General features: G+C 42.9%; 1 protein-coding gene across 3 annotated transcripts; it reads right to left on the bottom strand.

Annotated features, from left to right (window-relative positions):
• Positions 1–1099: 1099 nt before the first annotated feature.
• irs2 (insulin receptor substrate 2) lies at positions 1100–27135 on the bottom strand. 3 transcript variants are annotated; one of them, XM_062957360.1, is made up of 3 exons: positions 23528–27135; positions 17725–17780; positions 1100–4258 (listed from the first exon to the last, which is right to left on the bottom strand). In XM_062957360.1, exons 1-2 carry the CDS (start codon positions 26238–26240, stop codon positions 17773–17775), a joined length of 2721 nt encoding a protein of 906 aa, XP_062813430.1. In that variant the 5' UTR covers positions 26241–27135; the 3' UTR covers positions 1100–4258; positions 17725–17772. The 3 variants fall into 3 exon arrangements, with proteins under 3 accessions (XP_062813430.1, XP_016851693.2, XP_062813438.1); XM_016996204.2 differs by having other exon boundaries at positions 17734–17780; XM_062957368.1 differs by lacking the exon at positions 17725–17780.

Raw genomic sequence — 27135 nt, 5'->3', positions numbered from 1 at the left:
AGAAATATAAAGTCTGTCACTGCCTCCATGTTTTCTCCTTCTATTTGCCAGTTATCAATAGGTGTAGTTGCCATGATCTTGGTTTTCTTGACGTTTAACTGCAACCCAGCTTTTGCACTTTCTTCTTTCACCTCGGTGATCAGGCTCCTCAGCTCTTCCTCACTTTCGGCCATCAGAGTGGTATCATCTGCATACCTAAGGTTGTTAATGTTTCTTCCAGCAATTTTAATTCCAGCCTTGGAATCATCAAGCCCCGCACGTCGCATGATGTGTTCTGCATACAAGTTGAATAGGTAGGGTGAAAGTATGCAGCCCTGCCATACTCCTTTCCCAATCTTGAACCAGCCTGTTGTTCCGTGATCTGTTCTTACTGTGGCTGCTTGGTCTTTATACAGATTTCTCTCAGGAGACAGACAACATGACTTGGTATCCTCATACCACCAAGAACATGCCATAGTTTATTATGATCCACACAGTCAAAGGCTTTAGAATAGTAAATAAAGCAGAAGTAGATGTTTTTCTGAAACTCCCTGGCTTCCTCCATTATCCAGCGGATATTGGCGATTTGGTCTCTCTCGATCTGGCAACTCTCGCTCCATGTATTGCTGGAGTCTGCCTTGCAGGATCTTGAGCATTACCTTACTGGCATGGGAAATAAGTGCCACTGTATGGAAGTTTGAGCATTCTTTAGCGTTTCCCTTTTTTGGTATGGGGATATAAATTGATTTTTTCCAATCTGACGGCCAATCTTGTGTTATAAGGTGATAGTCGTTGCCAAAATGTTGAAAATCAAGAATGATTTCACTGAAAGAACATCATTACCATTAGTCAGAAGAGGCATTTCCAAAATCATCTTCAAAGGCAGTCCCACAATCAGTCACTACAGTAATCTAACCTGAACGTTAAAATCCAATTAATGTTCTTCTGACAGATTCTCTCCCAGTTGAAGATTTCTTTTGGAACAGAAAGCTTCATGAGGTAGATGAATGCCCTTTGTTCTTCTGCTTCCAGCTTTCCACAGTAAAAACAAACTAGGTTGACCACACCCTACAAATACATGCACACATATATATCCATTTTAAGAAAGCACACGTTGCAATGTTTTTCCATTAGTAAAATTTATTGATAGCTGTATTATAAAGAATATTTTGATAAACAAAAAAGCCTCTACAAAGAACAGGCTGTAGTAGATATGCCACTTGTCACCAAAGGTGATTGTCATCGTACCTGCACAAGTCACAGAACTTTCCTGGCCTAGCCTGGAATGGGTTTTAAAGAGTTAGTTTGTCTGAATAAGGAAGAAAGGAAGTGTTGAACGCCTAAACTTAACATTTAAACATTCCAGGTCATAAGGGGTGAGACTACATGCTTTCCTTTGTTAACTAGTGGAGTTTTCATTTCCCTTTCTCTCTAGCTGGGGCAGTTGTGAGGCGGGCCTGACCTTGCTGTAACTGGTTCTATACAAGTGCTTCCTTGGTCTACCTTTTGAAATATCCTATACAAGTCCCTATTTTCAGTGTTGGCTTCATCCTGGAACAAGGAAATGGGCACACATACTGGAGGACAGAATGGTCTCCATGCCCTCCATAATGGATAATTTCACAGTAGCCTTCATTTGCTGCAACCATCAATCCATAAGGCTGCACCCATAATGCTGTGAACCCCCTGCATTTTCCTGCACACCAAAGGCTTTGTCTCAATCTAATTACCATCTGATTTGATGTGGTAGCTCTGATCAGCTCCTCCCACCCCAATGTTAACACATAGGCCCCGAAAAACATCGTTCCTTTAATAAATAACATTTTATTGCATATGGCTATTAAAGAGAGCAGTCAGGATCAATAGAGACTAAATACATATGCTAGTCTAGTTTCATTTTTCTCTTTCCTAGCAGCATCACTGATTACACCTATATACATAGTATACATTGGAAGACAGAGCAAGATAAGTTAAGTGTTTTGCCATATCACAATGGCAAGAAATATATTTAGTATCTTGATATCTAGGAACAATTATATATCTCTAAAAGAAAAACTCTGCTCATAACCATTAATATTAAATAGCAAAAAATATTCAAAATTTAAGATAAAATCAGGCAAAAAATTTAGCAAACTTATCAATTATACATTTTGGTTCAATATGATAACTAAGAATGTATGTATTTGCATAAGCCCCTTACAAAATGTATAGTACTGAAAAGAATTTACTCCCCAACCCCCCGATATTCCATCTCCTTTATTTTATAGGCTATCTACCTAATTAACTATTGTGGCATCAGAAACTAATAGATTCCCTCATATTTTACAAGGATCATTTTTTGATTTCAACAACTGCCATATTAAATTCTCTCACTGGCCGGGAATATCATCATCAATAAATTAACTGAGACAGAGAAGTGAAGGGTTTTTTTTTTTACATAACAGGACTGTCACTTATTTTTTTGTTATCTCTGTAATTTTTACCAAGATATTCACTATAATATTCTCCTCCCAGGTCCTCAGAGTAATATTTAATGGGTGGAGATTACATTCAGATATGTCTTGTTATACAATCTTCAATCCAAACACTTAGCATGGAAGTAAAATGAGTTTGCACGGCATTTAATCAGAACATTGGGGCACTGGTTCCTTTTCCTCCCTTAGTTAACAATGTAAAGCATTTATGATGACACAGAACTGTTAATTCATCCTGCCTTACCTCAAGAGTTCAGATCGGAATAACTGTCCCACTCCATCCTCATAACTACCATATATACTCATGTGTAAGCGACCATCACCATTTTTCCACCCAGGCATTTAATGATATAAAGTAGTGCTATGGTGGAAAGAGTAGATATGGTTGGTGCTTTCTTGAGTTTCTCTCTTGTGCCTTTTGCTACCCTTCTCAGAGAGGAGGATGGTTCCTTTTAAAAAAAAGGAGTTAAAGTACAGTACTTGTGGATAAACTGGGTTGATTTTTGACTAAAAATTGTAGATTAGTACAGTAATATATAAAGTTCACTCTGAGGCAGGCCAGGCTGACAGAGAGAGTCTGATCCAATATCAACAAGTGAGCTTCATGGCTCACCTGGAAACTGAACCTGCCTTTCCCAAGTTCCTTTTTGTTTTTACTGTCACATGAAACGCAGAAGAAGTATTCTTGAAAGAATATTATTTAAAAGCCTCTCTAATCAAATACAGATTAGAAGCAACAAGAGGATGAACGTGGTCCAATATAATGCAAACTGTAATGTGAATGTAAAAAGACCAATCAGGACATTTATCTTCAAAATACAGAGCAGGTACATACTTCTCAATATGTTTTACTAGAATACTGGCCTTTTTAACCCACATATGTCCAAATTTTATGTTGTTCCTTTTATGAGAAATTTCATTCTTTCTAAAAGGGAAAAGAATTGATGTAGTATCCTGTCCAAAATGAAGTTTTTGGTTTGGACCCGTGTTTTGATCTGTCAATTTCCTGTTGTGACTTTTGGTAATAAGAAATTCAACTAATAGGATTTGCTAATGAGTGTAACCCTATACATAGCAGGAAACGTTTTTGCAATCTGAAGCATAAAAAAAATCCTATCAAGACAATTACACAAATGTGTCAGAAGTAAATAATGACTTCCCAATAGAGTTTAATGATACTAAGTTCTGTTGCTTCTATTATATATTATATAATGGTCATAAATATTTTCATACAAATCCAAACGTTCAAGTTTCTTTTTGGTTTAAATCTTTCATATCTCATCCTGATCTTCTCTTGATAAATTAACAGAGCAGCTAGTAAGTGGGAAGCAACTGACCAGCAGCATCCTGTTATTCTTGATAAGGTCCCATAGGTTGGTGACTGTTCAACATTCAGCAGTAAGGCCAGCCAATGCAATGCAAATTCAGTTCTACTCTTAATTGAGGTAGTGCTGCAGAGGTTTGAAAGGACACCAGTAAACACCACTCTTCACTGCTATAGCAGGTGCAAGCAGAACATCTCAACATGCTGAAGAACACACACAGTTTATTTGTACTGAAAAGGTAATGGTTATGATCACTATGCCGAATGAAGAGATCCACAGTCTCTACAAGATTAATCTTGCAAAACATCCTAGATGGTTTGGTTCCTCTTCAATACAATAAAGAACTGTTCTGAAAGCTACATAAGATAGAAAAAAATAAGCAGATCTTAAAGCTGTTTAAGATGTAATCTCTTGAAAAAATCTATGAGCAGCTTTTAAAATGGATTCAGAGGTCATGATGGTGAAACTTGTTTCTTCATTCTGAAAAGCAAAAGACAGAAATAAGTGGCATCAGTAAGCTCTGCCCAAAGGATAAGGAAGATACAGTCTAATCTCAATAATTTCTCATCTGCAGGTACTGCTACCTATAGGGAGAAGAACAGTCAATCAGTGTACTACCTTTCTTCCTCCCTTACTTTGGATGTATATCTAAGAGAGGTTCACATGATAGACAGAGCTGCCTTTGTTCACATATTACATTTACATAGATGTTAACAATTAACTTTCAACTGCTGGTCTGTACTCTTGTATAGGTTAGCACAGTGTTATACTCAAGTGTTCCAACATTCAAGTTTAAAAGGGTTCAACTCCTGTCATTCTACAGAGCAGAGGTCTCTAAACTAAGGCCCATGGGCCGGATGCAGCCCTCCAAGGTCATTTACCTGGCCCTGTCCAAAACTTTAGACTTAGGGTTGACCTAAGTCTGAAACGACTTGAAGGCACACAACAACAATAATCCTAATTTTGGACAATTTCATCATAGTCTGGCCCCCCAACAGTCTGAAGGCCCTCCACTTAAAAAGTTTGAGGACCCCTGCTATACAGAAACAAATCAGTGGTACTTCCATAAGACTGTGTGTTCTAGTAAAGTTGGTTTTCTAGTAAGATGTTAGGAACTTATGATTCATTAAGTAGACTTACATCTGGGGAAAATAAAGTTGAGTACATCTGTAACATCCATATCCAGTAGAGATGTTACATTATCATATAGGGAAGCTAGCAAAGTGACCAATGTGCGTTGAGACCAATGAATAACAGAACCAATCCACACCAAGTCCAATGTGTATATGTCCCATTGTGCATCTGGACAAAAGCTAAGGAGTGCCTGTGTGTATGGAGAGAGCCCAATGTGCACGGGGACACTCTTGCCTGTGCCCCTACATATTTCAAAATTCATTAAGAGCTTTTCATAGCACTATGCTGTGTAGGTAGGTATCTGCAAAAACAGAGAATGCCAAACATTATGAATTCTGCCTAAATATTTTAAATATTTGTAATCTATTTAAAGTAATTTTAAAATTACACCTCTTTACAAAAACTGTTATGAAACAGACAATGGGATAAATGCGTTAATCAAAGCCAAGAATCTTTACTGAAAAGAAATTGTTTAATGAGGGTAAAAGTGGGGGAAGGGAGGACACAACTGAAACTGATTAGATAACTTTACCATTCAAATCTCAAAATGAAACCAAAAGAGAGAGAGAGAGAGAGAGAGAGAGAGAGAGAGAGAGAGAGAGAGAGAGAGAGAGAGAAGACAGCGTGAACTTAGAACCAAATATCCACTTAGGCTGGTACACAGGTTTGGGCTAGAATGCAGATCCTTATTTGTCACTCCCTGGTATCAAATCTGCTGCTGGAAGATTACAATGTAAGGGCTGTAGTTCTGTCCTCCATTGTTTTTTGGAGTTTTTTTTTTAGTTGTCTTCAGAGTCTACTTGTGGTCTCTCCAATCTCTTTCCTCTCTCAAATCTTCCACTGTCCCTCTAATCAGAGTTACTGTATTCAGGAATTAACACTGGTCGAGAGATTTACATATATATCTGAATGAGGGTACGTATTTTGTAAACACATGGTTCAGTGTAACGTGTGAACACCCCTCACATCCCAGGACAGTTCCTTTTCCATTCACAGTCTCTTTAATATAGATGATGGAGACCAGACAGATCAAACATACATTTATCAATTATTCTTCATTCTCTCTGTTATGAAAAGAATGAGCATGAGGTTTGGGTATGCTACCATAGCCTAGTAGGATATGGTCAGCAGTTCTGGTATGTAAACAGTCTCTCTTTCCTGGAAACAAATAAGTAAAGAAGTGATTTAACAGGGCAGTTTCCCTCTTTTTCTCTTACACTTGACTCTTGTAAGATGAGGATGAACTTTTTGAGGTCTATTAAAGATTGTGCTTTATTTTAAAAATAACTTGAATCACACAGGTAGCAAATGGCTGGGGCAAAGCTTACGTTGCTGATGGTTTTCTTTCAGGGATACTGTTATTGTATCCTACACTGTAGGTCCTGTACTTAGCAGAAGTTTGGACTCATGTGATTACAATTACAACATTGTATGATGTTATCTACATTATGTGACTGTATATTAAACACCCACATACTTGTGATTGTTGTTACTGCTGATCAGAATTCTGTTGGGCAGCTACGAATCCGTAACTTAAAGTTACACAGTTGTGACTGTTTTGTTCACATCCCCTACATAATCTTTAGTTTAGGAGCTACATAGGCACTGTGAATATCCCTTAATCCCTATTAACGGGGAAGCAGCACACTCCCTCTCACCCCCTTGAATCAGCAATCTCCAAGATGATGAAGCATTGTGAGGAGGTTATGTGCTGGTTATCTCTCTTGGGAGGGGTAGGACCACTGGGCAACTGCTTCCTTGACAATTGACAGGTAAACAGACTCCTGTTGATCATAGCAGATACTTCCAGTAAGTGGGGATTCAGGTGATCAGGATAGGATATACTACACCATAACTGTGATCCTTGGACATATGTAAAGCCCAATAGGATTCTGGTTACTGTTATTAAACTGAAAGAATTCTGAATCTGGACTAGGAACATGGCTATCTAGGAAAGGAAACAAAGAAATACAGCTGTCTTCCATCTGTGTTTCCTACACTGAAGCATACATGTGATTGTGTTAGAGAGCTAGATTGTATTTCTGGTATCAACTTGAACTCTTTTTAGCTAAGATTCTCTTGACAGCTAATGGAAAATGAAGCTGTATTTAGCCCCTCCCTCTCCCCCACACGCACCGGGTACTGTAGACTTTTTACTAATTATGCTGACTTTCTGTAGATAACCATCTTACCCAGTGACGTGTCAAAGATTGTCTGTATTATTGAAAGCACAATATAATTTTCTACTATCACACATTGCAACAGATGAATGTGTGTGCCACGTGCCTTCAAATCTCCTGTTGACTTATTAATTTCATTGTGTTTTCTTAGGCAATGAATACTCAGAAGTGGCTTTGCCAGTTCCTTCCTCTGAAATAAGAGCCTACAGGACTGTTTGTAGTATCCCATTCAAGTACTAATAGGGCTAACCCTACATAACTTCCAAGATTAGTTAAGATTTATGGGTATTTCTCTGACTATTCCTTACAGAAGAAAACTGTCAAATTCACAAACTTTCCATAAATCGGCAAGTGACGTGATGGCGCATGCACATATAGGGAAATTATTTGCAGAAACAGGAATACAAGTATCCCTCAATGTTGTACCTGTGCTGTAAAACACTCTTCTCTGAAAGAGACTTTCAACCCATGTATATTTTGTATTTTGTTCAACAGACAACATGGTTACTCCTACAATATTCAAATCTCAGTCGGGACATTCACTAGTAAGCTTATCACTGAATAGACAACAAAGACATTCATTTTTCATCTATTAAAATATGCAAATAATGTTATACACATGTAAAATATGCAGGCTAAGGTTTAACCTTATGATACATTTCTTACATAACTCAATTAGCTTGAAAAACTGTACTGATCCAATATTTTAATATATATATGTAAAAGTCAGTTCTTACTACCAAAGAAAACAATAAAGCACCAGTATGCTACACTGGCTACTTAGTGAGACATATCCTATCCAATTTGCCACTGATCCACTACTTTGGGCATATATACTATATATATACTATATAATGTGTCCCCATAGCATCCTTCTGAATATTTTTCACCCCACAATGCCCTGGTTATGTCCTGTTAAAAATAACTTTTTCTGGGTGAAAAGCAACTTAGCCTCCCCCCACCTCATATTGTGATATTGTGCCAAACATTCCTCCTGGGGCAGTGGGATGGGGCAGCTCCCCATGATTCCTTGTGACCCTATATACTCATGTATAAGTCTAGACATTTTAGTGAAAATAATCACACACCAGTCCCCCTCTAAACTGGGTCAACTTATTGAACAGTGAATGTGAGTACCGTACCTTAATTCTCATTCAAAAAGGAACCCTCCCCTTCTGTGAGTAGTGGCAAAAGGCAAGAGCTTAATTCATCCTGGTAGAATATTAAAGAAGCATTGATACCATTCAGGGCTGTAGCCAGGGGGGTTTAAGGGTTCTAACCCCCCCCCTCCGAAACCTGGTTTACTCATGAATTTTAACTGGTTAACCAATTTATAAGTAAACCAGTTTTTTTTTAACCTGACACATTTCAGGAGATTTTTGAAATTTTAACACCCCCCCCCCCCCCAGCTACAGCCCTGCCCCCATTTATTTCCTCTGCTGTGGTGCTGCCTCTGGACTTTTGAATGCCCAAGTGGAGAAATGGCACCAGAGGCAACTGACCCCTGAGACTACATTGGTGTTTTTTTCCTCTCTGCAGAATGTCCCTCAACATATGCATAATTTCAATATCTGTAATTCTGGTTCCAAAATCTGCTCTTGGCTTATACATGAGTTGTCTTATACATGAGTACATATGGTAGTTAAAGGTTGCCCAGGCCTGCTGTATATACCTGCACACATCTTTTTAAAAAATCCATGTCAATGCATTTTTAAAAATCACAGCAAAAACGACTGAAATCTCAAATGGGAATTAATATTTTGGTTTGAAACAGCAATAATTGACATAGGTCTCAATTTCACATCCTATCAGCATAGCAAAATGTTTTACACGTGGACTGTACATTATACTGACCCACATATCACACTCCTCACCTACTTTAAAGCCCTGGATCTGCTTCGTACAGGCATTCCATGTTGCAACATGAGCAGCCAGGATGGGAGAATGTCTTGCAACCCTTCCCATATTCAAACACACAATTATAATATCATCGCTGCGGTTTGGCAGGGTGGTGTCTCTTGAAGGTAGCAGACTTTCTGTAATCAGTGGGGGAGGGATGGATTACCAGATGCTTCTTCAGTCCTGTCTGTTCACACTGCAACATGGAAAGCCTGTGAGGCAGCTTTGGAACTTTAAAGAAGGTTGGAAAGAGTGCCTTGTGGAGAGGACAGGAATACCAATTTTGCAATGGCCCAAAAAGATATCTGAATAGGAACATGTATATGTGTGGTCATCACTACCTGAAATTTAATATTTTACTAAGTGGATACACAATTTTGGATTCTTTCCCATATGTCCTCTACTGAATGTGGTATGGCAAAGAAGCGAGGAACAGGTAGGTTAATTATATTAACACATACATTTCTAACCAGCAACTATGCTTTTGTTCTTTCTGTGTACCCATGCAAACATATATACACAGACAATACACAAATAATATATACAAACATAAATATTGCCTCTCTCAATAATACATGCAGGGACTATTTAGTGTCATATGGCTAACTTAGCAACTAATCATGGTTGAACAAATAAAAAAGTGGTGACTTGCATTAAGGGAATTAAGCATGGCATGTAATTAATTCCCTTGTTTGTGCCTCTTAACTTTTATCTGTCTAGACAGAAAGCTCAATAGGGTAAAAATAACCTATTACTATCATGCATGGAGTAGCCACCACAAATAGCATACTCTCAGCTGAAGGCTTTAGTTTAAGAAGTCATCAGTCTAATGAAGCTTTGATTTAATCACTTCAGTTGCAGTAATAAACCCAGAAGAAAATTTGGAAATCTTACCAGCACTAAACTCACTCATGGAAAATAAAGATCCTGTCTCACCAATACATAACCTTTTTTAAAAGTTCATTTGAGTCATTAAAAACCACACGTTTCAATTTATGTAGCTACATAGACCAGCTAGTATTCATGTTAATGGCAGATTTGATATAGCTCAGACAAAGTTTGAATCCCGAAGCAGATCAGCCTGATGTGGCCCAATCCAGAATGAATCCAACCTGGGTTGTGTCAGTCTGAAAGGGTTCTGGCAAGGGTTCCAGTGTTTTCCAGAATGCTTCAAACTAATAGGCATTTTAGTGGTGTGTGTGTGTATGTGTGTGTGTGTGTGTGTGTGTGTGTGAAATCTGGGGAAATGCCTGTAAAAAAGCATTTATCCTCTAATACAGAGCACCATGGTTGCATGTGTATAATACTGAAAGAAGGTGAAGTAACAGATCTATGTTCCAATATCCATTTCCAGTTTTCAGTTCCTAAACCTTCCCATCATTGAATGTATGAGAGGGATTGTGTATATAATTTCCTGTATTCCTCAGATTTCTAGTCTTTGTGATCATTCAACTCTCTGCCCTACCCCAATACTCTGAGGCCTGTTCATTCACAATATGATGATAAACATTTTGGTAATCATTCTAGATTAATACAGCTGTCAATACACAGACACAGCACTGCTTGTATGGCAAAGGAAGACATTAGCACGATTATACATTTGTTTAGTTGTATCTTTCATAACTGAATTGTGATTATTAAGATTCCTGCGCGGTGAATCAGATTTCAGATCACATTTGCATGACTCCAGAGTGGATCAGAGCATAATCTGAATTGCTCAACTGGATTCTGAAGCACATAAAGGGGCGTATGCACAACCTTTGTTGATATCGGCCAGAATTCTCTATGGTAGTTAGGAATGCATAATCTAAAGCTGTGCACATATGACTGTTACATATTCAGAGTCACCATATGGTCCCCAGTTTAGTTTAGTGACTATGCAGGGATAATGAAAGTCCCTCAATTCCCATGTACTGGGCAACAGCTGCTGTTGCAATCGACAGGAGTCTATACTTGCGAAGGAACTGACTGACATTCCCAGTTGCCCTTGCATGAATGATCTCTGGTGTGAGAGGGAATTGTAGCAAAGACCCTGATTCTGTCCACTGCTCAAGAGAATACCCATGGGAAGAAATGGGGAAATCCTGTAGCTGCTTTCCAATCAACAGGGACTGCTGCTTAGTGAGTGAAAATTGTTTTGGGGTGGAGGGGACAGGCAGGAATTCACTATAGCAGTTCTTATGTATATGTGTGTGTGTGTATATAGGATCTTGAAAACAGTTTCCGTACTTAATGAAGAAATTACCATTTTTTAACAGAAGGTGACAGATAATGTGTGAAAAAGTATATTTTTCTGGGGTTAGGGAGGCAACAGTCAGTTCTAATTTCAGCCAGTTCTAATTTCTAATTTTCAAGTAGGTTCCTAAATTTCTAGCAACACCAGACAGGTGCTCAGAACATTATGGAGACAGTTCCAAGTTTGCCCATGCAAAAATAGTTACCACTGCAGTTCCTATTTTTTCAGAAGCAGCCTTTTGCTTGTTATTCAACAGTTGTTTAAATATTTACTGTTAATTACTTTAAAAAATAGATGCTACAAGAACCTGGTGTGTTAAAAAACACTCCTGAAGGCCATCTCCCCAGTCACTCAACAGAAGGAGTAACATTATTCCATGTTATAACACAATCATAATGTGACTTAGTTCTGCCTTTTTGCAAAAAATAACGAGAAACAATTAATTATTTCTGACAAGTTACTTCTTAGATGTGTAGATGTATGTGTGTGAGAGAGAAAATCCAACACCTTTACTATTCCTCTTAATAATAATAATAATAATAATAATAATAATAATACTTGATTTTTCTATCATCTCCCCGAAGGCACTCAGGGCGGGATAGAAACAGCGCAAAACAGAAACAAAATGTGACAAGTTAAAACCAATATAAATAAGTAAAAACACTATCATCATAACATTCAGATAAAAACAAATCAAAACACAAAATACAATATAACACCATAGTGATCAAGTAAGGAGAAAGGTAATAAAAAACGAACATCACCATCCATGGATGAAATGGGGGCGGTCAAGTCAAAAAGTTCATAGTTTCAAGACCATTAATAAAGGGTCTGGGCAAGTGTTGAAGCATTACCTGAGATAGTTTGGGGTAGGCAGGAGGGAAAATAAAGTGTGAGGAGTCAGTATGTCAATGAGATGGGTCTATTATGTTATTGGTTGTTCAAATGCACACTTGAAAACCATGTTTTCAGCTGTTTAATAAAGGCAGACAGGGTTGGTGCCAGTCTAATCTCCCTAGGGAGGGAATTCCAGAGCCGAGAGGCCACCATAGAGAAGGCTCTCTCCCTCGTTCCAACAAGCTGACCCTGTGATAGTGGTGGGAACAAGAGGGGAGCCTCCCCAGAAGATCGAAGAGATCGTGCAGGCTCATAAGGTGAGAGGCGGTCACGAGGTAGACGGGTCCCGAACCATTCAGGGCTTTGTAGATGATTACCTGCACCTTGAATTGGGACCGGAAAGTGAACAGCAGCCAATAGAGCTCCTTAAACAGGAGGTTGACCGCTCCCTGTAAGTTGCTCCAGTTAGCAGTCTGGCTGCTGATCGTTGGACTAGTTGTCATTTCTGGGCCATCTTCAAGGGCAGCCCCATGTATAGTGCATTGCAATAATCCATCCTGGAGGTAACTAAGGCATGGACCACCGTGGCCAAGTCTGACTTCACGAGGTACAGTCGCAGTTGGCGCACAAGTTTTAATTGTGCAAAGGCCCTCCTGGCCACTGCTGACACCTGAGCATCAAGCAACAATGTTGAATCCAGGAGGACCCCCAAAGTGTGGACCTGTATCTTCAGGGGAGTGTGACCCCATCAAGCACAGGTTGCCACCCTATATCCCGATCTGATGAGCGACTGACCTGGAGGACCTCTGTCTTGTTAGGATTGAGCTTCAGCCTGTTCGTCCTCATCCAGCCCATCACAGTGGTCAGACACTGGTCCAGAATCCGAGGGGCTTCCTTGGATTTCAGTGGAAAGTAGTAGTAGAGTTGAGTGTCATCTGCGCAGAGATGGCACCAAACTCCGGATGACCTCTCCCAGTGGGTTCATGTAGATGTTGAAAAGCATGGGGGACAGAATAGAACCTTGCGGGACCCCACAGGACAATAGCCAGGGGTCTGAGCAGGTGTCCCCCAGCTTCACCAACTGGGAATGGCCCTCCAAGAAGGACTGGAGCCACTGCAGAGCAGTGCCCCCAAGACCCATCCCGGAGAGCCGACCCAGAAGGATACCATGGTCGATGGTATCGAAACCCACCAAGATGTCCAAGAGAACCAGCAGGGTCACACTCCCTCTGTCAAGTTGCCTGCAGAGGCCATCCACCAAGGCAACCAGAGCAGTCTCGGAACTGTGTCCAGGTCTGAAACCAGACTGTGACTGGTCTAGGAAATCAGTGTCCTCTAGGAATCCCTGGATCTGGGAGGCAACCATCCGCTCTAGCACCTTGCCCAAGAACGGGAGGTTGGAGATTGGTCTGTAGTTATTTAGGACATAAGAGTCAAGGGAGGTCTTTTTCAATATTGGTCTTACTATTGCCTGTTTAAGGCCTATTGGAAATTTCCCTTGAGCCAACAAGGTTTTTATAATAGTTACAAACCAATCAACCAGCCCACCACTGGCCAGTTTGACTAGCCAGGAAGGGCAAGGGTCCAGGGCACAAGTGGTCACCCTCACAGCTCCAAAGATCCCATCCACATCATCAGGATGAACAAGCTGGAACGAATCCCACAAAATCCAACAGACAGATGCCTCAGTTACCTCCTCTAGCATTGCATTTAAACTGGAATCCAAGTTGGAGTGTATCTGAGTGACTTTATCTGCAAAGTGGTGCGCAAACTCGCTGCACCGAGTTGCCGAATTCTCGGAGGTCCCCCCCCCCCCACCTCAGGAGGTTGAAGGAGCTCCCCGACAACACAGAACAACTCTGATGATCTGTTAGCTGCAGACGCTATGCGGGCAGTTGTGAAAGCCTTCCTGGCTGCTCACAAGGCCGTGGAGTGGGCCTTAATTGTGGCTCTAGCCCGTGCTCTGTCGGAGACACCACGAGTTTTCCTCCAGAGGCACTCTAGTCCTCTTCTTGTACGCTTCATCAATGCCAGCTCTTCGGTGAACCAAGGAGCTCAAGTAATTCGGCATGAAGAGAGGGGACGTTCGTGGACAAACGTGTCTAACGCCCTGGCCATCTCACTATTATAGTGGTCCACCAGGACGTCAACAGGGTCGTCAGCCTCCATAACAGAAAGATCCCCAAGAGACCTCAGGAAACCGTCTGGATCCATAAGTCTCCTGGGGCGGACCATCTTGAATCGGTCCATCACCCCTGCGGAGGTTAGAAGTCACGGTTAGTCTTAAACTGATCAGATGGTGGTCGGACCATGACAATGGAAGAATATTTTGTATTTCTACTCCAACCACTCCACCGTCCGCAACAAAGACTAAGTCGAGTGTGTGTCCCACCTGATGAGTGGGCCTCGATATTACTTGGGACAGCCCCATGGTCGTCATGGCAACCATGAAATCTTGAGCTGTACCTATTTGGGTGGCCTCTGCATGAATGTTTAAATCTTCCAGCACTACCAAATGCTGGGAGACCAATGCCACGCTCGAGACCACCTCTGTTAGCTCAGACAGGGAGACTGCTGGGTTGTGGGGTGGACCAGCAAAATCCCCAAGCTGTCCCAGGTTCCCAACCTCAAGTGGACACACTTGAACCCAGAAAATTGCAGAACAGCGCATCCAACCAGGGTGATGGACTACCTAAAGATTACCACAACCCCTCCTCTCCACCCCCCAGGCCTGGCCTGCTGATGCACCCTGAAACCTGGAGGACACAGCTGGGAGAGGTCTCGGTGATGCAAGCCAGATCCGCCTCTTCATCCCTGATCAGATCCTGAATGATAGATGTTTTACCATTGACAGATCTGGCATTGAACAGCAGGACCTTCAGCCTGGGGGGGGGGGGGGTCTGTCATGAAGGCTACCACGTCTATACTTCTCCAGGGTCGCAATAACTCTGTTGGGCTTCTTCCTGGGAAAAGAATGACCACCCTTCCTCCTCCCTCACACAACTTCAATGGGTTCCCTCAGCCCTGGTCCTCCCCACCCAGAGATATCGGCTGGACAAGATTCGCATTTAAGGGCCCTAGTCAACTCTCTGGTGGAAGAGAGCTCTCTGAAATCCTGTCCTGTGTGGAATATAGCGATGATTCATTTGAGTAAAGGGGGAGGCAGTCGTCTGGGGAGATAGATTAGTCATGTTGAGATAGAGTTTGTGGGTGAGATGGAAGGATGGGCTGGGCAATGGTCGGTGGACTTTGGGGGGGTCTTTAAACAGATTCCTAGCGATTGGGGGGAGGGGACCTGGTTGTGGGATTAGGTGTTCAGCAGGATATGTAATGCTGCGAGGATGTAGCCTCAGCCCGGGCATAAGGGGGTGGATCATGAGGTCTGTACAAACCTGGAGGACATTTATCTGTGGGACATTTATGCCCCACAGATTAAGCCAAGGCGTGAGAGCTAATAACTCTGTGATTAGTGAATTGTCTTTAGAGGTAATAAGAAGACATGTAGAACGGTCCCTAGACTGGAAGTCTCTGTGAAGCCAATTTATGTTCTCAATTTTGACTTCAGTTTGAGTCCTAGATAATATTTGGGCCAGAGACTTCTGGACCGTTCTCCTAGAACCCCATCTGCCTCTATTCCACAATGAATTCGAAACTTCTGAGTGTCAGGTTTATTTTATTATTTTATTTGATACATCCCAAAAAGTAACAATTTTTTTTTGCCATACATGACTTATTTCAGTATACCTTATTCCAAAAGTAACTATTCCTTAAATGACATTTTAAACGATCCTCGGAAATGTATCACCTCGGAAAGTAACTGACATCAATAAATAGTAGCTGGTGATTGGCAATTGACAGAATATTCCAGGTCTGGTCTGACCAAGGCAGAATAGAGGGGTAACATGACTTCCCTGGATCTAAACACTATACTCTTATTGATGCAGGCCAAAATCCCATTGGCTTTTTTAGCTGCCGCATCACATTGTTGGCTCATGTTTAAGTTGTTGTCCACAAGGACTCCAAGGTCTGCTGTTGAGCCAGGCATCCCCCATTCTATATCTTTGCATTCCATTTTTTTCTGCCAAAGTGAAGTATCTTGCATTTGTCCCTGTTGAACTTCATTTTGTTAGTTTCGGCCCATCTCTAGTCTGTTAAGATCATTTTGAATTCTGCTCCTGTCTCCTCCCCAACATGTCCATGGGAACCCTCACTTGTAAAACAAGTTCTAGTGTCCAATTTTAGTAGGCAATTTGATCCTAAATGGTGATGACAATAAAAAGTCTATCTCAATGGTATATTGCATAGCTGTGTGGTACTGAACAACAGAGTGGGTGTGATAGCAGTGATGGGCTATAATTGGGGAGATGCAGATTTTAATCTTCTCAGTTTGAATCTGCCTTACAAGGTTATTGTGAGGATAAAGCAAGAGGGAAGCCATGTATCTGAGCACATTGGAAGAGGGAACAGAGGATACAAATAAGGCAAAGAAAGAAATGAAACAAACTAAATAGTGACAAAAACCCACAGCAGTGGGACATTGTCAACTATTATTCCTGTGGGGCAGGGAAAGAGATCTGCTAGTCAATGGGCAGGAACTGCTTTTTCTCCAACATCCTTGGGGAGTTGAGGAGGAGCTTATCTATACAGATGCTACAAAGTGATTTACGGGCCACTTTTATTACCCACCTGGAAGAAGCATGTCCTGTTGTTCCTACAACCTCAAGCAGAGCCGGTCCAACAATGAGGCGAATTAAGCAGTCACTTTGGGCGCAAAACATACAGGGACGCAGTCGATACTGCTTTTTCTGTTGATTTCTTGTAAAACATGATGTTTTGGTGCTTAATTTGTAAAATCTTAATGTAATTTGATGTTTAATAGGCTTTTCCTTAATCCTTCCTTATTATCCAACATTTTTGCTTATCCAACGCTTTTATTTTCCAGTGATTGGTTTGCGGGGGGGGGGGGGGGAATTCTGTTCGCCTACACTTGAAAATACCTAGGGCTGGCTCTGACCTCAAGTAAGGTTTTCAAGGACAATTCCTTCCCACCCTGCCCCTCCCCTACAGGGTTATGGATTGATAAGACTCCCTCCAGAGCTGCTCCAATGAAATGCAGTTCCACAGAAGACCCCACAGATCTCATTTCCCCAGTTCCCCATGGAATAAAGAAAGTAACCCTCAAAGGCTACTCTTTTTTCAATTGTTTCTCCTATAATCCCCTGGAAAGCAAAATGCAGCTTTTAAATGGACTATAGGAATTGTTCACACTATGTAGAATCGAGAATTCACCAAACACCTCAATTTTTCACTGATTTGACAGCTTATGTAGTTCTTGAAGGATTCCAAGGAGAACAACTGGTGCCTCCAAGCTAGGGAAATTTCCCACCGTTTTATAATTCGACTCTATTTTAATAAGTCTCTTGCTCAATCTCACATTTGCCACCAGTGACATTTTGGTTTTAAATATGAATTACTGGGTTGAAGTTTCTCTATATGAGAAAGGGCCTCACCCCTTCTAGAACATAGAACTGTGTTTGTTTTCCCCATAATAGTCCTCCTCCTTTGTTTGAGAAGAACAGAAATTCACTTTTAAGTACACAGTATGTTTCCATAAAATCTAGCCTTTTATAAATATAAACTAAGCTAATAAAAATCAGTACCTTACCAACCTTGTCTCTTGTTCTCTGGAATCAACACGGCAACAACTCTTAACAAACTGGGAAAAGAAAGGAAAAAAGGGTAAGCTTTGGGGTCCTATTTATTATGTTGTGCAGGGCACAGGGGAATATACTGAAGTTTCATTTCACCACCATTTTTGAGACATTTGGACTCATTTTAGGAGTCACTCCTGATTTAAAATCCTTGCCCTTTTAAAAAGTGCCCTGCCTACTGCAGAGGTGGACAAATTATGAGCCAAAAGCTGCCTAATGTCCCCCAAGGACATTTTTACCTCTCAGTTCAATGCACCTTCCTGAAATCTGGGGATTCAACTTGTTTTGCTCCAAAACAGACAATAGGTTTTCCAGGGGTGTTTTAAGCCCTTTGGCTTATTCGGGGTGCCTGGTTGCTCCCAGGATTTAAAAAATGTCTGCCAGGCCCAAAAGATGAAGAATGCTGAACACTCCCTGAAATGTGGAAGAATGAGCACATACTCCTCCTAACCCCTTCCCCATTAAGAGCATACTGGCAGTGGCTATTGTAGCCAGAAGGGCTAAGGCTCCACACTAGCAGAGCTCCCATTCAACTCAGAGCACTACAGGACCACTGGTGGTAAAATCCAGATTGTCTCCCATTCTGACCAATGGTTAGTTTTGATGGGCCTCTCCCTCTCAGAGAAAGGAGGTGTCCTGGACCACCATAAACATGTTTTAGCAATAGCAACCGAGAACACAAAAGACCAATCTTACCAAAACCTCACTGCAGACTCAAATGATAACTTTGGCTGGAATCTTGTTGGTGAAACAGGCTCATGTAACCAGGATTACCAGGGTTACATGAGTATGTATCATGTAGCTGTTAGAATATGTCCCTTTAAATTCATCGAGAAGGAAGACATTCAATACCTTCTTTCATAACTTCCCTTGCAAGACAATTTTGCAATGCCACCATGCACTCCCATTTAGTAGTTTGGGGAAGGCAGAGGGTGTTTAAGCAGGATCTGGCAGCAGTAAAGAAATCAGGAGAAATGAAGCAATTGGTACATCTACACTGACCATTTACTCTGAAGAATGGACGAATCAGCTCCATGGCATCTAAATGACAAATGGCGCTGATTTGGATTAAAGTGGGCTAAGGTCACATAAACATGGTCTTAAACTTGGTGAACCAAAGTTGTGGTGTGCTACAAATTCTCCATGAAAATCTAGAGCAAATTGAGACTTTGGGGCTGTATAAGTAGTTGAACCAGTTCCAAGATGAAACTGGGTACAACTATTTACATGACCATAGTGTATTCCCTGGGCTCAGGCCATCAGAGGCTATGGGGTTGGCACTCACCATCCTGCACCCATTGTTGTCATCATGGTGATCAATGGGTCCAACATGGCTAGTGTTGGTTGGTTGTTACTTAAATAATAAATTATGCTGCCCCCACATACAACTCAGATATTTCTTCTCTAAAATGAATTTCTAGAATACAACCATATTGTTTTGCTTCTTTACATAGTCTCAATACATATAATGAGCCAATGGGACAATTAATCTATTTCCTGGTTTAGTCCAAACTTTAAAAGAACTATTCCAAGATGGTGGAACCTGCCCCCAAAAAACAAATGCAGAATTCTGATATCTCTTTTAAAATTTGGACAAAAACCTAGAGTTGATTCACCAACCAACTAATGCTAGATCTACCAGACTTTGCTGTTGTCACCCTATGCCTGTCTTTCCATTACAACAGAAGCAGTTGAGCCATAATATGTCCTGTGCACATCAAGTCATTTTAATTTAAACATGGAAAGAACACTGCATACAAGAAATTACATCCAAAGCCACTTACAATTTTTTCAAAACCCTTTATAATTAACTTTCTAATCAGCACAAATGAGGAACAAAACGTTAAGTATCAGTTTTGTGTCATAAGGGATCTGTATTTCAAATTGTAATAACTTGCAGATGGCCAAAACTAAACATGTTCAAGCTTGATGCATTGCCAAAACGATTTGTTAAACTGCGTCTTATTATTTTACAAAAGAAGGTGCTTTCTTTCATCTAATAAAATAGGTGTCTCATTTTCAGAAGAGAAGTATAAAAGTAAGAAAAAAATTAATGATCTGCCTAGTCTACATTTCTATTTGACCATCTAAGTAAATTTATTACAGGTTTTTACCTTTTAATAATAAAGATATACAATAAATGTGAAAAAGATAAAATTAGTAGGATATCACTCTACGCGTTAAATTAACCCAGGCTGTATGAATGGAAAATCCCAGGCAGTTAGTCTCTGAAGAAACTACAAATTTAATGTGCTTAGGAATTTGGCATAACCAGTCAGCTCCATGCGACAGACTGAAGGAATGTGAAATATTTCCCAGCCTTACTGGTAAATTATTGGATTCTCATGACTCAGAATCCCTTGCTATTGTGAACAAAAACTTTGTTGTTTATCTCCCACTTTGTATAAACAAAAACAGATAAAGACCTGTAAAGTAGTTAAAATAGAAGACTTAGATTTAAGCTTCTTCTTCCATTGTATGATAGCTAGTAAAGCTTTCCCCTAAAACGCCAAAAAGATAAACAAGGAAACAGATAAAAAGGTACAAAAAGAAATGTGATAAAACAGTTCTACAAAACATAATAAAATACTACAGTTAATTGTTTAATTAACTGGTCATTAATTAAAGTGGCTCTAGAAGCATAAACTATCACCAGAAGGATTTTAAGCTTTCCTCTTCTCTAAGGCTAGTTTCACCACCTGCTTTGTCACATCATAATCTGTTCTTCCCAATAAAAATACAATTTTGTTTCAAAGAACATTATCTCCAGTAACAAGAATAAGGAGACATTGTGTCCTTGAGTCTAAATAATGGACATTATGGAAGAAAGCAAACTGAGTTCTTTACTTATTGTTCCTAACCAGGACAACATCAGTGTGTCTTACACTGGCCATTATAATGCCTTTAACCTTAATCAGCTATACAGTATTATTTGTGATTCTTTGTCAGTGTTTGCTTTCAGTAGACTCCAATTTTGCATTCACCTAAAGTAGTGTTTCTGATGCTATCTCATGAAGGGAACCAATAAATTTTCCCTAATATGCCAGTAATCTATACCACATTGAAAATCATCCGTATGTAGCACTCTTATATTTTCTGTGTTTGTATTCCCTTGGTCCCCTTGGGGAGGTAGGTATAGGATATAAATAAAGTATTATTATTATTATTGGTAACTTTGTCAGTCCTTTTTCTTTTGATGTCTAAACTAGATTTTAAAATGCTTGACTGAAGTTTTTTAAGTTATTGCAAATTTTCCTTCAGTTTAGTACCTGAGGAAAATCTCATTTGAAGGGCCTGAATTCTTTTGAGGGAGAGAATGGACTCATGTTGCCCTTTCCATAGCTATAGAACTGCAATTTACTAAAGGATTCCAGAAAAGAGACAAACAATTTTAATTTTACCAAACGTATTTGATCAGCAAAAACTTCGAAAGGAAAAAAATGATTTCCCTTTTCATTGACTCAATTTATACTGTCTAGTTTCAATGTGATCAGAAAGTAAGCAAAATCACATCTCTCATAGGTAGATAGACACGTTGAAGAAAGTTAGAGAAACATTTCTTTACAACAAACTTGCCAATACTATTTGAAAAAGGTTGCAACAACATTCATGCTGAAAGAGTATGGGTTCAGACTGGCAATCCCGTTTTTAAAATAAAACAGTCCTAGTATTTTACTTTAAATAATAATTATTTCATTTAGGAGCTAGGTTAGAATTGATAAAACATTATTAAAAGACAACTGGTTGGTTGAAGAGTTTGGAAACTGGCTCTTGCAGATTAGCTAACTAACAGAGAATAATGAAACAAATAACAAATAACTTTAGTATGCTTTGGATTCCATTTATTAACTATATCAATATTTTTGAGGGCCCTGCCTTGCTCCCAGTAACTCATTGGTGCAGGAAACAATGTTTTGAACTTTACAAGGTTTTACAAATTGGTATTTTTATTACACTTAAGTTGGACGAGCATTGAGGAAGATGCATGTGTTCATGAAGTTTTATTAGTACAAATTGTCGATATTTATTTAAAATTAACTGAAAAATTACGCCACTGTGGAGATAAGGATGAGTGAACCCTGGTACAGAACTCTCTCTTCCAATGTCTATTTTCCTCATACCAGGAAGTTTGAAATGTTACTATCATTCTCAATAACCTGATCCTCTTGTGTAACACTCCCCGATGGTGCCCTTTCCTTAGCCAACTAAATGACAGTGCCCTTTCCTTAGCCAACTAAACGAACAGGAATCCCATTTATACAGTGACTAGCAATAAAATATTACAATCTATACCTCCACCTACTTTGCTCTTCTTGGGTACTGGAACAGAAGCTTTATAGGCTACTCATTGAGAAGAAGATTTGAGAGAGTGAAGAAAGTCCCTAGGGTACCCTCTGATTTTGGGGAAATCAGAAGACAAATGTCAGAGATCTGTATTCTTTATTTGTCATCTCATTATTACAGATTTAAGATTAATGCTAGATCTTTTTCCATCTCATCCAAAAACAACTGAGCGACACATTTTAGCAATATAAATATTAATTACAAAATTAATCCTGTCAAAGATCATGTGCTTGATTGTTTATCTCACATACACTGTTTGGAAGCAGATTAAGATCTTAAATTAACTTTCGTAGAACACTGTGGAAAACATTTCCCAAGAGATACCTCCATTCCATGCTCAGCAATTTTATCTTACTTCAATGCTGGCAAAGTAATTGTATCCCAGAACGCACCCTGCTCTCATCCAATCTGCTGCCTGAGGCAGACACCTCCTTCTATCTACAACATAATGAAAGACTGACCCCTTTCCCACCAAACTACTGTCTATCCATGTATCAGATTTACAAGAGACTGGCTTTGCTGGGCTCAGACTGTCAGTCGACTATTTTTTATGTTGTATTTATGTGACTCTGTTACGCATTCATTGGAAACTTTAGGCAACAAAGTCAAATCCTGCATATTTTATGTAAAAATAATTTCAGTCTTACAACAGCAATGCATCATTACAAGCAGCTATGCATAGAAAAAGAGACAGACATGAAGTGAACACACACAACTAAGATTCTTATAGCAAAAGACCACAGTAACAATAAACCACACTGAATGTTTATTCTCAGAGCCCCCAGTGGGGCAATGGGTTAAACTCTTGTGCCAGCAGAACTGCTGACTAAAAGGTCAGTGGTTCGAATCCGGGAGTGGGGTAAGCTCCCGTCTGTCAGCTCTAGCTCCCCATGTGGGGACGAGATAAACCTCCGACAAGATGGTAAAACATCTGGGCATCCCCTGGGCAATGTCCTTGCAGACAGCCAATTCTCTCACACCAGAAGTGATTTTTAGTTTCTCAAGTTGCTCTTGACACACAAAAAATGTTTATTCTCCACAACTTACTTAGGGTTCAGTGGAGTTTATTCCTAGTATGTGAAGGAATGCAACCTGAAGATGTTACAGGACCGAGAAATTAGACCATGCTGGTAGAACTTTCATTGCAGGCTTGAAAATCTATCTGAAATCAGATAGTCTGCACCACTGTCTGGTCTTGTTTAGACTCTGAGGCTCTCCCGCATTTACATTTGGAATCATTTGGCTTAATGTTAAACTAGCATCTCCCACCAAGTTCTAGAAAACCTTTTGAATTAGTAGATACCCTCAAATGTTGCCTTTTCTTAGTTACAGCATGGTCCCTCTTGCAAAAACCTGTTGGTTATCAGAGGGATGGAAAAGAAAAGAAGGCTGTCATGTGGAAACTTACCTTTTACTGACGAAGCTTCATTCAAATTGCGGTTCCGAAAGTCTATAGTGGTGTAAGTACCATCAATACTCCCATTGAGAGGATGCTTGCCTTTGTGCTTCCCTTGATAAGCATTGGCCAGATGGTCTCCTTCAAGAGCAATATGGTTGAGGCCATGCTGGAAGCCAGCAGACGTCTCCCGACACATAGGGCTGCCATTTTGCTCTTCCACAAGGCCTTCGTTTTTCCTGAGGGACACATTTTCCACAGAGGCAGAGTTGTGTCGCTTAGGTTTGTGTGCAAAAGAAGGAGAAACGGGGGTCACGGTGGTCGTGGAGGAGAACGTCTCTGAGCTGTGCCTGCGGCGCCCCTGAGGATCAGCACGGATGACTTTGGCTCCGTGATTGGGATCAGGAGGCGGGCTAGCCAAGAGAAAGGTCTCCATTCCAGAAAGTGTCAGCCGCTTCAGGCCAGACACTGGGCTGCTTACACGAACCGTTTCTAGCTTATGTGAGATGGGTTGGGGGGGAGCAGTGGCTGTTGTGAAAAACATCTCTGTGTAGTCACCAGCCTCAGAAAGTGGGCTGGAAAGACAAGCCTGCTCTACCCCAACCTTTACATAAGGCTTGCCAGAGGGCTCAGGGCTAGGGGAGACTTCTGGCAAAAGCGCTTCCTCCAGGGACCCCACCGAGAGGGTACTTGACTGTGACCCACCCGATCTGATGTTTGTATAACTGGAGTCACATGGTCTGCTTCGATTACCTAAACTAGAGCCGAGCAGGAAGGTGGGACCATCGCAAAGTGGTGCTTGGGAGTAGCTAATGTTGACATATTCCCCACTGGGACTCTGGGGTTCATTCAAGGTGGGTGGCTCCTCCCTGCTAGGCAGCGACAACCGTAAAGAATGGCGACTGAGGAAAGGCTCCATTCGGCTGTGGTGAATGGGGAAAGGCATAGCGGCGTAGCTGCCCTCTGCTTTGGGAACTCCTGGGGAACTCATCATCACATACTGGTCACTGTTCTTTCTTTCACCAGAGGCCCAGGAGGCATAGGGAGTGCCTGGAGAACTCATCAGCATGTATTGGTCACTGTTCTTTCTTTCACCAGGGGTCCAGGGAGCACTACAGAAGCATCCAGGTTGTTCCCCGGGACTCTGGGTGCCATAGCCTTCTGAAGAAGAAGCAGGAGAAGGTCCACACAAAGAAGGGAACAGCAAAGGGGACATGTTGATATAGTCTCCTCTGGCAGGACTCTCCCTGGATAGCTTGGTTGGGCCAGTACCCCACATTTGCATGTACCCACTGTCGTCAGAGGAACTCCCGCTGCTGAGCGGATGTGACGGAGATACACCAGTGGGGCTCAGGGACAGGCAAGCGTCCTGCAAGGGCAAAATGGGCATCGTCCTGGGGGCCATGGGCATATAGCCTTCCTCCTTTCCCACAGAGCAGGCCTCTAGGTCGCAATAATCCTCAGGATAAAGCACAGCGGCCACCCGAGGGCAGGGTTGGGTGGCCCGCATGAGGGTGTACTCGTCCAGGGAGGCTGAGGCAAGGGGTACAAGGCAGGGCTGCACGGGTGCGGTTAATGAGAGCGTGCGCTTCCGGGGAGCCCCCAAATGATCCATGGCAACATAGCTGCCCAGAGGAGGGGGTGTCTCGGGAGTGCTACTGCTGCTTCTGGGCTCTGAGGTCAGGGCATTGCTCTTCTGGGGGCTCTTTTGGGGGCTGTCTCCCTCGCCGCAGGGCGCCAAGATGTCAGTCCTGGAGCGCCGGAGGAAGAGTCCGGTCCTGCTGGGGGGTCCCGGGACGGAGATGGGCCTGCTACACAGGAAGGAGGAATTGGAGGAAGATGAGGAGGAAGAGGCAGAGGAGGCGGAGGAGGAGGACTGGCTCTTGCTGCGGGGGCGCGCGGGGCAGCGGGGCTCACGCAGGGCCCGCATGGCGCCCAGGACTGTCTCGTGGATGCTCTGCGCCACCACGGCGTCGCCGGCCTGCATCCAGAGCTCGCCGGGCCCCGTGGCGGCGGAGCGGCCCAGCTCAAGGAAGAAGAAGCCGTCCGAGTGGCCGCAACGGCGGATGCTCATGAGGGGCAAGGCCACGCTGGGCCGCTCGCCCTTGAGCCGCACCAGCGCCACGCTCCGCCGCGCCAAGCACAGCCGCTGCACCCCGGACAGGCCCCGGCTCTGGCCCAGCCCGCGCGCCCGCACCGACACCTGCCACACCTCCAGGAAATCATCCTCAAGACCCCCCCCGCCGCCGCCCTCGTCGTCTTCATCCTCGCCTCCCGCGGCGGGTAGAAGAGCGGCGATGGCGCGGTACCAGCCCTCCTGCTCCTCGGCGCTCTCCGCAGCCAGCGCCCAGGACTCGCCCCGCGCGAAGAGCGCCACCAGGTGCCGGTGCCGGGCGTCGGCCCGCTTGTGCACCTGCAGGCAGCCCTCCAGCGTCAGGCTCCGCTTCGGCACTGGCGACGCCTTCCCCAGCCACTTCTTCTCGCTCTCGTAGTACTCCAGCCGCGCCTGCGAGCCCTCTCCCGGAGGGCCCCGCAGCACGAAGAAGCGCCGGTGCCCATGCTTGTGGTGCTTGCGCAGGTAGCCCGTCTTCCGCACGTCTGGAGGCAAAGGCGGCGGAGGGGGAGGGGGAAGGGGCGGCTGGGGCTCCGTCGCCGCCGCCGCCGTGTGGCTGTTGTTGTGGCTGAGGAGGGCACCGGCTGAGGAGGCCCTGCCGGGCGGCTCCATCCTCCTCTTTCCCACCCGGCCCTGCGGTTTCTCCTCAGCGCTGCCTTTCAGGACCACGGACGCCTACGAAGAACTTCTCGCCGCGAAGAGCAAAACAACACGTGACCACGAGGAGGGCTCGTTCGTTACCAGGCGCGCGCGCTCTCTTTCCTCCGCGCGCGCGCCACACTCTCGCTCACGCACACAGAAGGAGGGAGACGCCGCGAGGAGGGTTTGTTCGTTACCAAGCTCGCGCTCCCCGCTTCCCTCCCTGCGCGCGCGCCACACTTTCTCTCACACACACAGAGGGAGGGAGTCGCCGCGAGGAGGGCTCGTTTGTTACCAGGCGCGCGCTCCCCCCTTCCCATCTCCGTGCGCGTGCCACACTCTCTCATACACACACACACACACACACACAGAGGGAGTCAAGGAGGGAGCCCGCCCCTCTCGCCTTTCTTTCATCCTACCGCCACTCGCATTGGGCACCTCAGCGCGTGAACGGCGCCAAGCTCCGCCAATAGGTTGTAAGAAAAGCGCTGTACCCCCCCTCCCTTTTCCGCGCGCGTGCCACACTCTCTCATACACACACAAACACAGAGGGAGCAGCCGCGAGGAAGGAGCCCGCCCCTCTCGCCTTCCTTTCATCCTACTGCTACTCGCATTGGGCGCCTCAGCACGTGAAAGGCACCAAGCTCCGCCAATAAGATAGGAGCTGTACCCCTTCCCCCCTTCTAATCCTCCTGGCTGCTGTTAGCGTCTCCTTCAGCTCCGCCCCCTAGCGCTCTTGTTTCCCGCGCGCACCACACTCTGAGAGAGGGAGGGGGTCCGCCCCTCTCGCCTTTCTTTCATCCTGCCGCCACTCGCATTGGGCGCCCTCAGCGCGTGAAAGGCACCAAGCTCCGCCAATAAGACAAGA

This window comes from Anolis carolinensis, chromosome 1, assembly GCF_035594765.1.
Source record: "Anolis carolinensis isolate JA03-04 chromosome 1, rAnoCar3.1.pri, whole genome shotgun sequence".
Classification (NCBI taxonomy): Eukaryota; Metazoa; Chordata; class Lepidosauria; order Squamata; family Dactyloidae; genus Anolis; species Anolis carolinensis.
Note: the sequence above shows the minus strand (reverse complement) of the source record. Positions and strands in the feature narration are given on the sequence as shown.

Bases quoted from the DNA above. Each gene is read 5' to 3' on its own strand.
- irs2 (XM_062957360.1), bottom strand. From the start codon at position 26,240: ATGGAGCCGCCCGGCAGGGCCTCCTCAGCCGGTGCCCTCCTCAGCCAC.